Source organism: Apaloderma vittatum, unplaced genomic scaffold (genome assembly GCF_000703405.1).
Source record: "Apaloderma vittatum isolate BGI_N311 unplaced genomic scaffold, ASM70340v1 scaffold11100, whole genome shotgun sequence".
NCBI lineage: Eukaryota > Metazoa > Chordata > Aves > Trogoniformes > Trogonidae > Apaloderma > Apaloderma vittatum.
Genome location: NW_009695103.1, coordinates 87362 through 102246, shown reverse-complemented (window position 1 = coordinate 102246; position 14885 = coordinate 87362). Strand labels below are relative to the sequence as shown.

Here is a 14885-nt window from a genome sequence, read left to right as displayed (position 1 = left end):
TGTAGAGTATTTTTGAAAGGGAAGAGACTTAATTATTTTTCGAAACCGGCCCTCATGCAGTCTGAAAATGAGTGAATAAAAGAACAAAAACCAGTGAAGGGCAGAAACAACGAAAAGGGCATTTGGCAAAGAATGAGATAATGAGTAAGTCTCATGGTCGGACATCTAGGGGACAGTCTTCTTTCTGATTTTGCCTTTTTCCCAGACTTTTCATTTCTGGCTGTGGGTACCAAAAAAAAATAATCTCATAAATACCAGCCTATGATCAGCACCACGATCAAACTTCTAGCCTGTCTTTATGGAAATTCAGTCACATGACCAACGATCAAATACTTCAGCCAAAATTATTTTCCTTTGATATTTGTAAAAACAACTGCACTGGAGGAACTAGTAAAATCTTTTCATGTGATAAACGACCAATTTTAGAAGTACTATTTCATTAGTACTGAACTAGACTTAAGAACTTTCTGATCTGTTGGAAGAAGAAAAAACCACCAAAAATCTGAGCAACCTGATGTAGTTGGGGATGTCCCTGCCCATGGCAGGGGGTTTGGAACTAGATGATCTTTAAAGTCCCTTCCAACATTGACAATTCTATGATTCTATGAGTTATCTGAATAGGTTAAATCTGAACCCTCACAGAAAATTGTGTGTTTAGAAAAAATAGTGCTTTCTTCATACCACTATAACAATGCAAGACATCTCCCTGAACTGCATTTTCAGGCTGACTTAGTACCCTCATCAAGACAGTGAATGCCAGCAGAATTCCAAATATAGACCTCGTCAAAGCAAGGAAAGAGACGAGGACAAAAGACAAATGAAGATGCATCCGGACAAATACACCAATCTTAAACTATTTACATGATTTTTTCAACCTAGGTTAGAGCTCCAGAATTGGAAGAAGGACACACAATGTGAAGGAAATTGGTTGCTTTACCAGCAATGCCCCACAAGCACACCAACTAGGTATTATTTACTATTAGAGAATATCTATAAAAATGGCACCAAATCTGACTCCTTTTCTAAAGAATTTAGAATCCCTTTGGTCCCACTTGCTATTATTTTTATAGTCAGTACTCATCCAGTAGTTTGACATTCTAAGAGCTAGAGAGAATTAGAAGTTCATCTGAAATTGGTAGGATTTGGGTACATAAATTTAGCCCAGAAATGAAAGGCACCAAACTAATACACAGCAAGATGCAATAATGCCGGCTCTAGAAAAGTAACAGATATTTTCATTTGTTCTAGAAATCTGAATATTGCAGACTTAGCCAATAAACCCCGAGGGTCTGGGATTATCTTCTTCTATGTGTGGGTACATCAAGAAACAAAATAATCAACGATTAGAACTTTGCAGGTCTACTAAAATATTTTAGATTTTTTTCCCCACATTTATCATGTCTGGGGGTTTCGTCTTTTTTTTTTCCCCTCAATATGATTAATTCAGAGTGAAAGCTTACTTAGAGTACTGACAATAATGAACTTGCAACAAAGCTCCTACCTTAAAAGAGTTATTTATAGAAATCACGTGTTACTATTTTAATGGTATTTTCATGTACTACGACTGAAACCAAGAAAACACACAATTTCCATTAAACTACTATTTACCTGTCCATTCTTTAAAAAAAACCAAACATCAAATAATACTGCTAGCTGTGATCTTTGCCTAACAGAAAACGAGACTGTTGGCCATGTTAACAGTACAAGAGAGAGAGAACAAGGATGTATATATTAGTTATTTATGAGGAAAAGAAGATAAATTTTGCCACCACAGTTGTTCTTCATTAACAATTTATGCAGTTTATACTCATTACTTGTAGCACAAAGGTGATGTTAATCTGGTACTATTACTCTCATACAAGACTTGGTTTAGTTCTTACACGTGCTCCTCTATTAATAGACTCATACAAGTCAGTTCTGCCAATTGAGTGTTTGTATAAATGTTCAATGGGGAGAATAATTAGGAATTTTTAAGATTAAGTTTTCCACTGGCAGACATGCAATCGTTTCTCATTTCTGTTCTGAGGTGACAGTGCCCTCCTGTGGCACGACGTTTTTTGTTATTATTTGCTGTTTTCCCTATGTACTCCATTCAGAAAGACGAACTAGATAGGGCTTCCCAGATAAAGTCAGTCATTTATTTACGCACTTGCTTATATGAGTTAATTTTGAGAAAAGCTTCCATTTCTATCTATATTTTCATATGGTTTTCTAAACAATTTTTAAAAAATCAGGTTTTTTCTGTATGGTTTCTGTGTAAAATTAGGTGAGAAAAACCCATCGGAAATCTGGAGAGCTGGTGAGTCTTGCTGTTGGCCATGCTTATAAAACTGGGCCTATTAGTTATTGTATGAACAGTGACCCACGTTAAACCCAGTTGCTAGTTCTTTGATCAGTCTTTTTTGAGATTTTGGCTCTTTCATTACTCATCTGTATTTTTTTTTTTCTGATCAGCACAAATCCATCTAATCAAGGAAAACTTCAATTTTAAAAAAACTCGGTAGTGTTCTGCCAATTATTGATTCATCATCAATACTTTATATAATTTATTTTCTCCACAGATTTATAGATCTTGGGCATAAAATGCACTAAATTATAAACATTATCATGATTACTAAAACACACATTGATCTTCACGCTACTAAACACTGGCAAAAATATTTAAGGTAATCCAATACTCAAGGAAAATCCTGCTCAGACCCTGGGATAGAACACATCCAGCTCCTGGGGGAGGAGAGCTCCGTGGTGTTAGCACCATGGGGCCAGCTTCAGGTGAGGAGATCATGTGCTGTATGCCTTCAGCACACAGAAATTCTAGAGATTTTAGGGAGCGGACTGTGTAATGGAACAAACAAATGTTGAGAAGAACAGAACCATCTCTGTGCCCTTCAGTGGTGCGTAGCTTTGTAAGAAACAGAGGTTACACAGGCTAATTAAGTCCGATATAGACTAATAAAGACTAATATAGTCTTACAAACTCTCGAAAAACATATCTATGAACACATGCCTACGCACACAGCAACTGTTTTCCAAGACTTTTAACTTAGCCATGAGCTTCACAAAACCGCCAACATTTAAAAAAGGCCAGCATGTCACAAAGTTGGATATCCAAGTTCCAAACTCCATACATTTAACAGAAATCAAAGGCGGAATTTTCTCCACTCCAAAACCCTCTGTGAGAACGAACTCAAACAATGCTCACAAATAACTTGACCAGCTGGCCAACCCGTAATTTTTGAAGTTCTTCTGCAGTTCTTTAAATAATTTAAATCTAGCACTGTTTTAAGGAACAAAAATCAGTATCCTACAATAGCGAGACGATCTCAGCTGTTAAGTGTTGCTACCTGAACTATAATTAAGACACCAGTTTCCTGTGATGTTAGAAAGCTGTTCTTCTCTCCAGCATTTGTCCTAACTTCCAAATCACTTCTAAGTACAAATTAGAGGCTTGTTTCCCCAGTACCTTACACTTTGCACAGTCACTTAAACACGCATAAAGAGAGTACTAATGGGTATAATTTCCCATTCACTTCACACAGGTATAACATTTATATGATTCCACATCCAGGAAGCAATGAAGGATCACACCCACTGTGCTGATTAAACCAGTTAAGTGCAGGGTACATTCCCCCCAGCCATGCTTCCCGGCACAACTAATTCCTTCTATTGAACCTTTGGGACTTAGGCCAGGACGTAGGCACAGATGGTTCCTCAGACCAGGAGTTCACTTTCCCTGCTGTCGAACAGAGCCTGAATCCTGGTGTGGAAATTACGGTATCGCACGGGAGCGTGGTAGGAGGAGCTTCCCAATGGTCACGTAGACTCCCCTTGGAGTCTGTGCAAATTAGGATGGCACAGGACCACTAGAAAAAAAACCCCTTCCGTAAAGGCTTACTAAGGTCTCCATTGCTGGGTACTGATGGTGTGCAGGTCCTTTTTGAAATGCCTCCTACTCTAGAAGTGACCAAAGGCCCATGCACTTGCCCTGCACGCAGCAGGGATTATTGTCACCAAGAGGAATCACAGAATTGTCGAGGGTGGGAAAGACCTGTGAGATCCTCAAGTCATCAGCTTCCCCTTCAGAGTAGCAGTATGAAGATGCTGTGGGCTCTAATCAGAACCTTGCCCTGCATCTCGTGATCTTCCAAACATGTTTGGCAGGAATATGCATTTGTAAAAAGCATGATACGAGCATTTATACATAAGGCTGAATATGACCTGGATAGCATTTTCCCAAGGGACTACGTTCTGATTTAAATATGTCACTGAAGAAACTGATTAACTGGTTATTGGTATCTTCAGACAAAGATGACCACGTCTATCTAGATACACAAACACAGATGAATACAGAAGAATAGGAGAAATATATATTCATACAGAGAGAGATGAGGTCTAAATACATTAAGAATGATTTATCATGCTCTTCAATGTAATAAGATTATTTTTGTCCAGGCAAATTTTGTATTTCTTTAAAAATTGAAAGTTATCTAGGTATTATTTTCTAGACATGTGCAGCAGCTATGTATCCCTTAGAGTGGGTGGCAGGATAGTAGGGCCTCTGTTGAAAGGCTAATCCAAAATCATCTAATTAAGGTGCCAAATGTTAAGTACTTAGTATGTTGTCTTACAAAGATACTTCAGGTTGCATTACATTTCTAGAAAAATCCAAAAGTATATTAGCCCTCCAAACAGCAATCTGGCAGCCTGAGAAGCTTTCTTGCTGCAGTAGACAATATTGGATAAACAAGAGCCAGAGCTCAGGGGAAGAGGATGAAGTAATAATGAAAAGATTATCAATTTGCCAAGTGAGGGCTAATGAATGACACTGCGCTAAGGATCAAGTCTGGACATTTTTTACTAAAATAATGTCTTAGTTTGACAGCTTTATGCAGGCATCACACCGGGAGTGAAAAAGCACCTCAGGCAAAGAGATAATCTGAAAATAACAGAGAATATTTAAAGTGGTTCCAGCTGAAGAACAGAGAAGCCCATGAATAAAGTCAGAAAAAACCAGATGTGGATAAAAACAGGGCTGGGGCAAGATTCCATCAGGAAACGTGTGATTAAAGCAAAGCAATATCAAGCCCATGTTCCACAGCGGACATACTGCATTTTACATTTTTGATGTACCTGTTATGACAACTGATACCGCGCCCCAAATCACACATCTTTGGCCCTGCATTAATTAACATGCTCAGAGAACTTTTCTCATTCACAACCACAGGCAGCCTGCAGTTACACCATTCCAACATCGCTCACGTGAACTAGGCAACCCCAGTAAGATGCTCTCTCTGAAGCATCCCAGCACTTCGTCTCGTTTTCCTTCATGGTTAGGTTACAATTGTCCATATGACTTCAGGGCCAGAAGAGATGTTCAATACATTCAAGAATTATTGGCCTGCCTTCTCTTGGCATTTCCTTACTTAGCTTTGTTATTCTTACTCCTACCTCGAAACAAAATCATCAGTACATCCCGTTTCTCAAAATCCCAAGCAAGCACGGTAAGAAATAAAGCGAGCGCACCTTTGTGGCATTAATATTATTCCCTTCGTTAGGAAGATTCTCTGAAAGAGTGGAATTTACTCCATGACACAACAGTGCCTGCAGCACCAGCAGGCTTTCGGATTAGCAAACAACATGTCATTTAAAAGAATTTATGCATACTCGAATGATTCCACAGACTAGTCATCTCCACACTGCCTGGAAAATTATAGCTGTCATTGAAACTTTTACCTCCTCCAATTTAACTTCTCCATTAGTAAAAACTTTAAAGCCCATATAAAATACATATGATGTCTTATTTCCTTGAGCTTTCAATACAGTGTTTCCAGTTCTACAAGGCACAAGAAATAGGATCTGTTAGAGTAATTCTGTGGACTTTTTCTATAAATATGAGGGGGTGTTACAGTGTTTCCTAGGATTGTAATTCTGGGGTGCTTGGGATGTTTTTTGCCACGTATATCCATGAGGAAAGAAAGTCACTGCATGAAGGACGGTGCAATAACATTTGTGAGCGTTAAACAAAATGTAGAATAATTGCATCACTTCTGAACTTTTTGGAAACTGTTAACAGAGATAGGGGATTTCTAAACATATTGGTTAAGCATTTCTGTATTGAAAAAAAAAAAAAGAAAGAAGGAATTGTGTTCAACCAATCAGATATAAAACACTTCCAACCCCGAGCTGTCTCCAGGCTGTGTAGCAAATGCTCTGCGACTGGACGGTGCTATCTTAGAGATGACAGCAAATTCAAAGTAATAGCTCATTGCTGTTGAATGGACTGAAGCCCTTACAAGCTAGTTAACATTTTAAAAGCTCTTATGCACTCCATTTCAAACAAAAAAAAATACTTTTATTTCAAAGTAATGCATAAAGTACTGTAGAAAATACTATTGTAATAGCTTACTGTGTATAAAATCACGCATTGCGTTAAGGGAAAAATTCAAGCAAGCCTCCATGGAGATCAGATGATCATCATCAAGCTTTCTAGAAAAAATGTGATAAAACAATGTATATGCAACCAGTCCAAAAAACAGAAGGAGCGCATATGTTGTTAACAAATAAGGCTGACGCACAAAGTCTTTGCAGCATGCCTTGGTCTAGGTCATCTGGATTTACCTTTTCTCAGCACAGGTGCTGAGTTTTGAACTGTCTCTAATACCTGTAAGAAAGTGCTGGCTTGTGTAGTAGATTCAGATATTTCCTGTTCTTTTGAATAAAAGATCCTACAAGGCAAGAGTGCTAGACCTAGCACAATAGCTGGGCAAGAAGATCTGCCCAAGTACAGGACAAAAAACCATGAAGAAAGTAGTTACCCAGGACCCAATATACCTGTTTACTTCAACAGTCTACAGCAGTTGCAGCTTCAGAAAAAGAAGCAAGAACAGAAAGAAAATATCTGATTTTCAAACTCTAATTCTGAGCTAATTTTTTGACTTTTGTATGTTCTCATTTATGTTCAGGTTTATATTTCACCTCTTTCTTCCGGTAATTTTGTCTCATTAAAGCAATATAATAAAACTGAGAATGAAAACAGCCTCTCCTTAAAACTGTTTGCATGGGAAGTAATACAGCTACTGCTTAAAGTTATCCCTACCATAGCACAGCAGGGGACAAGAAATCCAATATTGAAATAACAATGCTATTAATAGCATATATGAAGGCGAACAAACAAAAGTTAATTCCCAAAATTGACAAAAATAATCACTGCTCTGGAAGTTAATACCTGATCTGGAGTGATGAAGAATGAGTTATGCTGTCATTTCACGGTTTCTGTTTCACAGTGCTCCTGATCCGTGGTAGCTTTTTTGGTTGGTTTTTTGTTTGTTTGCTTTGGGGTTTTAGTACAGGAAGTCATACACATATAATTCAAACTTATCTGTGAATTAAGGGGATAATCAGACTGGGTGCTCATATTCAGCCATATCTCCTTGTAAACGACACATGTATAAATTGGTTTTTAAGTTTTCTGGTTAGTTATAATTAAAATAAAACCAGTCAATCCCTGGGATTTACATCGGAAAAAAAAAAATATAACAAAGATGCACCAGCAGAAAAGTGATCTCTGAAGTTTCTTCTGTGAACAGGTTCAAAAGGATTATTCTGGGGGAAATTAAAAGTTTAGTTATGCCTGAAAACAGAGAACTCAATGTTAACTAAAGGTACCGATCTAAGCAGAATAAGCATTAGCCACAGAGTCTCTTTGATAACCCAGGAAAACTATCCCCTCTACATTTGCAAAAGCCATTCTGTTTCACTTGAAGACTTCTCTGGACTGCATTTCACTGAATCGCAATGAAGCCCTTTGCAGTCTGGGCTTCTGCATTTCTTTTGCAACCACGATTTCCCACGAGCGCTTTAATCTGAAGTAAAGACGAGAAGTAGGGCTTTTTAGTTTAGAAAAAATACATCAAAACCTGAAACTTTTCTGTATTCCTGAATCCAGACGGAATTTACTTAATAGTTTGAGAGGGGACAAACAACTGGAAAAAGAATCACAGGACTATCGAATGGGAATTCTGCATTATGCACACCAGAGTAACACACAGCCTGGCTTTCTGAGGCACTTAAGACACTTGGGTTCAAATCGTTTTAGAGGAGATAATACAACAGAAGATCTGCAGGCCAATAAAAAATTAATTATTGACACAGCCTAGCCCTGAAGAATAGTTGAGAACATGAATAATTGAGAAAGTACATTTGAGAGCACGCGTTATCGGAGTGCGGAGCTGAGAGCACGCTAACAGGGACAACGGGGTGATGGGGCTTTGCTGGGCCAGCACCAGCGCTGCTCAGGGAGGACTGTGCCAGGCACAGGCCAGTTCGGAGGAATGACACGGGTAGAAAGAAGCCTGCCCTGCAAGGGAGGTTACTCTTGAAATCTCCCAGTAAAAGTTCTCTAGGTGAACCTGCAAGACGGCTGATTTTCTTGGAGTGGAAACTCCACTGGTTCTCGAGCTGCGCCGGTGTTGAAGACGACAGATGCATGTACTTGCCAGCGGTATATTTGGTGACTTAGTTTAACACATACACAACCCAGACACAGAATAAGAAAACCCTAGCTGTTATAAAGAAATGTTAAGTTCAGTTTTTAATGTAATATCTCACTATGATTTTATTTTACAGGAGACTATGTAGTCATGTCTGTTTTCTTCAACCTAAGCAGGAGAATGGGTTATTTCACCATTCAGACCTACATTCCCTGCACACTTATCGTTGTGTTGTCCTGGGTCTCTTTCTGGATTAATAAGGATGCAGTTCCAGCCAGAACATCACTGGGTGAGTTGGTTTTAGTTCTTGTTTTTATTCAAGGATTATGATGTTTAATTGACATCTCTGAGCACCACCAGTTTGTAAATGTAAGAGAAGAGATAAGAGCTCTCCATGTTGAGAGGGATGTAGTTATTTCCAAAGAATAACACAGCCTAAAACATATATTTGCATCTCTTTTTGCTGCATCAGATCCTAACTCTGAGTGTTGTAGATTGCCTACAACAAAAACTTCCACGTCTTTTCTGACGACAGCAGCGTTTTTTAAATACATCAGGAGGATGGAGAGCATTGTTGGATTAGAGGCAAGGATGGCTTTAGCTTTGTTTGCTCTACTTGCATATCATGACGACTAGCAATACAAATGAAATAAATAGCAAGAAGGAATCAATCTTTTCAGCTGTCCTTGTGCCGTAACGGTAAAAAGGAGAGAATGTAGTATCCTGAATTCTACTTTAGGGACCAACATCCAAATGTAGGCTTCAGCCTACCAAACCAACTGAATTCGGTTGCATCTAAAATCTTATACATGAAAACTTGTCACGCAAATTAATCAGAATTAGCAATTTCTACACATTTGGCAACTGTTCCACAAAGAGATCGAATTAATCTTGCTTGTGCAAAGCAGTGATAGCTGTAAGAATTAGCAAAGGAGAAAGAGCCAGCTAGAGAAAGTACAACCCATTTTCGGCTTTTGCATTAAACCCACACAAGTGGGAATCATTTGGGTTTTTTCCCTCTTCATTTTCAGTTCTTCACAGAACTAGAGCTCAGAGTGCTGGAGTGCAAAATGAGGGATGAGCAGCTTTTTCACTGCAGAATTGCCTTGAAAGAAACACAGGAAGAGAGGACCAGTGCCCTTCAAAAACAAGTAGCAGATCATTTTATACACAACTAGAAGGGATTTAGGCAGGAGAAAGCAAACAGTTCTACCTCTTTACACAGCACATGTGAAAATCGACACATCTTGTCCTGAAGTTCCTACTGCATTACATGTTTTCTTAAGAGTTTTCGTGAATATCTACCTCATGTCATGGCTGCAAACCTGTCTCTGACTGACCCTGTAACTAAAAATAAGCAAAAGTTAACCCAACAGCACAAAAAGTTTGCGATTGGTCTTGAGGTTACTCTGAAGAATGTAAAGAGATCTTTGTTCTCTAGTGTGATTTTCTCACTGTTACACGAGTTCTCTCTAGCTCCAAGTGTCTGAGCACACAAACCCTAAAACTAAATTCCTCAATTCCAAATAAAGGCCCCAGAGAAGAACTCCAGAACTACAAAAACCCCGAAGTTAGATTTCTTAGAATCAGAAACCATCTAACCAAAAGTATTCTGCAGAGCAGCACTTGCAGTGACCGTGCAAAAATGTTTAATCCTCGAAGCTCTCGTTGAATCCACCTTTCACTGCTAGGATCTTTGTGTATGTTTGAACTCCAAAACTAGAGAGAACCGGCAAGATCAGTTTGTTACTCGAAGTAACACCAATTCTGTTGCTTTCTGTGCAGGTATTACCACTGTCCTGACAATGACCACCCTAAGTACAATTGCTCGTAAATCTCTTCCCAAAGTCTCCTACGTGACAGCGATGGATCTTTTTGTGTCAGTATGCTTTATTTTTGTTTTCTCTGCACTGGTGGAATACGGGACTTTGCACTACTTTGTCAGCAACAGAAAGCCAAGCAAGGATAAAGACAAAAAGAAGAAAAATCCAGTATGTATCTTTTTACCAGCAAGGTCTAAAATTCAAGTGGCTTTTCTGAGAGAGTACTTAAATCTCTCTCTATCCTTGTACTTTCTTTTCAGACTTCGCTATTGCATATATACTTTTCCTCTGTATTAATAGGAATGCAAACATTCACCTTGAGAATGACAAGATCATATATTACAGTTGTCTGGATGACAGAGAAACTAATTCCTTAGAATAAGGACCTTTTTAACCAAAGCATTTTTAACCAAAGCATTCTGCAAATCACAACTATCACCAAACCCATTATTTATGTTATAGACAGAGCTCTTGCTGTGACCTTTATGGAAGAACTGTTAGTTTCTCTGTCTTAGCTCTAACAATGCTCTCTGCAATTAACTTATTCTCGGTATTATTGACATGACCCTGCTTTTCTTATTACCAGGGCTACAAGTTAAACTCTTCTATTCAAACTAGGGAGTGTACTTTTTCTAATTCCCCCTTAAGCATCTCTTCCCTTCTCATTGTTTCCTTGTCTTCTTTTTCTCCTGGTCCTCACCTCCTTTATCTGCTTCTCTCCCTTAGAAAGTGATTTGCCTAGCAGTTTACAAAGTTACTCATGGAGGCATGTTACACAATAATAATAATTAAAAAAAAAAAAGATAGCTACAATTAAAAAAAATAATCCTGGAAATACCCTCAGTAGGGGTATGGCATTTGCCCAGATGGGAAAAAAGATTGTTGCTTATTTTTTGTCCAGGACAGATTTCTCCTTGCCATTTTGCAAGTGAGCTGAAAAGTCTGTCATCTAGACTCTCCGAGGTGAAAATAATTAGTGTAAAAACCCTGAGGGAAAAGTAGCCTAATCATCTACGAAAAACTCCCAAATGCAAAGAACGAGTGGTTTACCTTAGCAGAGAGTATTTTCATGTCCATTTCAGGCATCTAAGAAACAATGAAGTCACTTGGACTTGCTCTGATAAAATCTTCAAGGACTTTTGAAGATACTCTCTCTAAGTTATAACATGCAACACAAGAATAATATGGAAAAAAATAGTAATTAAATGATCTTTTTTTACACATTATTGCTGTAATTTTAATTTGAAAAGCCACTGAGAAGTAGATTCTAAATAAAATAAAAGAGATGTACTCTGCAGTGGATAAACAGACAGAAGAAACATCGGTAAGATGAAGAATTCTCACCTAACTCTATGTATGCTAAAGTTGGATTTGACCGTAGGCCTGCCTATTGGTAAAAAAAGGCACTTCTGGAGGCCTGTCTGAGGCAAAAATAAAAAATAAAAATAAAAAATAAAAGGCTGGTTGTGTGCACATGTCTTTCACAGACAGTTAAAGAAGTAACGATTCATTACCTCAAATTTAGTTACCGTAGAGATGTCCATAAGAAGCAGGTTACTTGTTCTTTACATTACACATCTGTGAGCATTTGGAGACAAAGAGAACTGTAAGGGATTGCCCGGATCCCAACCACCGAGTCTAAACCACCCAGAAGTAGAGCGTTCAGGACCCAGGCTGCAGGTAAAGAGAATTTTTTTCCAAGCAGTGCTTTTAGAAACTATGAACGGTCTCTTTCGAAACATAAAAGAATGGAATTCCCTAGGAAAGTGAGAAGATCTAAACAGAGTTTGATATCTTATGTCTTTGACCCAGATGTAGGTACAAGACAGCAATGAGTCAAAAATGTGTGGGTTTTATATTACGTTTACTTGTTTAAATTGCTATTATCCCAGCCTTTCTATAAATTCAGTTCTTTTAGACTTACTGTGTTTTAGAAACATATTTTTAATTTACATTATTTTTGTCTCTTTCTTTCCTTTCTTTCTTTAATTTAAACCCAAACCCTCTGATTCTCTTTTCTGTCTACAAAATGAAAGCTTCTTCGGATGTTTTCCTTCAAGGTATAATGCTTTTTGGAATGGAAATTCACTGCATGCGACTGCTGAATTTAACTATTAGAGTTTATAGGAGGGTGGTGTTCTGTTGTTGTTTATTTTTAAATGAGACATCTAAGCATTCTACTCGAGGTAACCTCCTAATTAAGTAGAATGGTTGTGTATCTCTAAACTATTTGTAGAGTTGATTCAGCAGCCCAAATACCAATTCACTACAGTCGTGAACTTAAACCTAAGTTCAAGAGTAACCAACATTATTGGATCGCATCAATTAAGAGAGTTTCATGTTAAAACTTTTCTGCTCCTCCCTCTCTCAATTTGCCATGGGATCCAATAGCACCAGCTACGCCAAAAACCTGGAGTACACCCTTTTAGAACTCAACTCTGACCCTAACTTCTTAACCTTTGTGATTTAACTCCAAGTTACAAAACCAAATCTGGTCTGATGTTGACCTGAACAAAATTCAATGTCGTCCTTAATTACGCAATCATTAATTATGCGTAAGGAACAACCCTTATGCAAAATGTCAGAGTTTTGAAAGGGTTTAAGATGCACATACATTTTTAATGCTGTCACTGGATGAACACACTCTTAGCAAATTAGCAAAAATATCTAGCCGTGTTCCCCATCTAAACCTTATATTTATCCAGAAATGCAGAGATTTCATACCACAAAAAACCGCAACCGATACCCACACTTACAGAACTGAATTGTTGTTATCTTACCCCAATAACTATCAGTAGAAAATTTCAATGCCTGTCATCCCACTCTTTGCCAAGTGCTCAAATGTGTTTTAAATGCTTAATTGGCTCAATTCATTCAATATATATATATATGTATATACATGTACAGCTGCTATACAAAATTTGGAACATGTTGAACCTTCTAGCTGCTGAACATTAGCAGAGGGTGAACTGAATATAATTCAAACAACTGGGGAATCTTACAGAGATTCTTTTAACTTTATTCAAAAGGCCATATTTTTTGTCTTTTTTCCCTGGATATATATTGGTTGCTCTCTCAACATGAACCAACCCTATATTAAAATCCTGCATTTCCAACTCATGGAATTCCTTCCATGTGCAGTACACAGACTACCTTCAGGTAGCAAAGGGCTATGTACAATACAAAGCACCAAAATTCAGAATACGATAAGTTACATTCCTGAATGTTTCCTTTAACCTCCAATGTTTACTTAGTTTGGCTTTCAAGCTGGTTGTCCACAGCCACTAATATTAATTTGTGCCGCTTTCCCGTGAAGTTGCAGTGTATGACGCAAGAGATTTTAATAAGTTGACGGTAATATTGCCACTAGAAATCCTCCGCACCCCGCACAACTGTCATTCCCATGTTGCCTGTTAATCTCTCTCCCCTCCCTGTTGGTCTGGTGATAATAACAGAATCTCTCCCTCCTGCCATCTTTTCTCTTTTTTATTTTTTTTTGTTTTGCCACTCCACCCTAGGCACCGACAATCGACATCCGCCCTCGATCAGCTACCATTCAAATGAACAACGCTACACACCTCCAAGAAAGGGATGAAGAATATGGATACGAGTGTCTTGACGGCAAGGACTGTGCCAGTTTTTTTTGCTGCTTTGAGGATTGTCGAACGGGAGCCTGGCGGCACGGAAGGATACACATCCGCATTGCCAAAATGGACTCCTACGCTCGCATCTTCTTCCCAACTGCCTTCTGTTTGTTTAACCTGGTGTATTGGGTATCATATCTTTACCTTTAAAAGCAAAAGGAAAGCAGTGATATGAGCCTTACTCATTGGATTTCTTAGAGAGATGGTTTCCTAAGTCCACTTGAAGTATTGGCGACACGCTTTACAGTGGTCCGAATTCTGTAGTGCCATAACCCCCCTAAATATCCATCACATCATTCGTCCGAGAACTGCCATCAGGTTGTTGTGAATTAAACGTCCATTCAAACATGCCAAAATACTTTGAAACAAAACTTACGTAAACAGGTACTACACAGCTATACCTGCCGGAATAGAGAGAAACAGAGCAGACAGGGCAAGGGCAGCACGGCAACATCCCTTAACAGTCGGCACTGCTATTCCACGTAGGAGTGAGAGCGAGGAGAATTCCCAGGTGAAGTGCTGTACCTTTTGTTAACATTGGCTATAATTACGCTATAGCTTTATTCTCTGCGAGCTTTTCGTTTTGGAAGAGTCATCTCTCACGTGGAATAGGTATTACTAAGCTAGGAAAGTTAACCTCTACTCCCACCAAGATAAAAATAGACCTTTCCCTTTGCCATCCCTTTAAGAGCACATGTACAATGCTGTAAATATTTCAATACCTTGTAGTACATGAAGTCTAGTGCATGCATCTTTTGGGGGCCAAAATAAATGAAACAAAGGTACCATGAAGTTTTGTCTTTTATTTTGTGTCTCTGGATGTGCTATTGTAATTGAAATGTGGACTTTTTTTTTTTCCTCTTCGAAAGATTACCCCTTTTCCTTATGCATGGAAGAACCAAGCAGACAGCACTTTCATGTAAGACATT

At 38.4% G+C, this 14885-nt stretch overlaps 1 protein-coding gene across 3 annotated transcripts in view; it reads left to right on the top strand.

The window, feature by feature from the left end:
* The window catches only part of GABRG2 (gamma-aminobutyric acid (GABA) A receptor, gamma 2), a 43675-nt gene extending 29109 nt beyond the window's left edge, over positions 1-14566 (top strand). Inside the window, exons 6-9 of one of the 3 annotated variants that reach the window (XM_009870008.1) lie at positions 8626-8778; positions 10275-10480; positions 12349-12372; positions 13831-14566. In XM_009870008.1, coding sequence (XP_009868310.1) covers positions 8626-8778; positions 10275-10480; positions 12349-12372; positions 13831-14106 — 659 coding nt within the window. In that variant the 3' untranslated portion in view covers positions 14107-14566. Of the gene's footprint in view, positions 1-8625; positions 8779-10274; positions 10483-12348; positions 12373-13830 lie in introns of all 3 variants that reach the window. The other 2 variants (XM_009870016.1, XM_009870024.1) reach the window with 2 other exon arrangements.
* Positions 14567-14885: the final 319 nt, after the last annotated feature.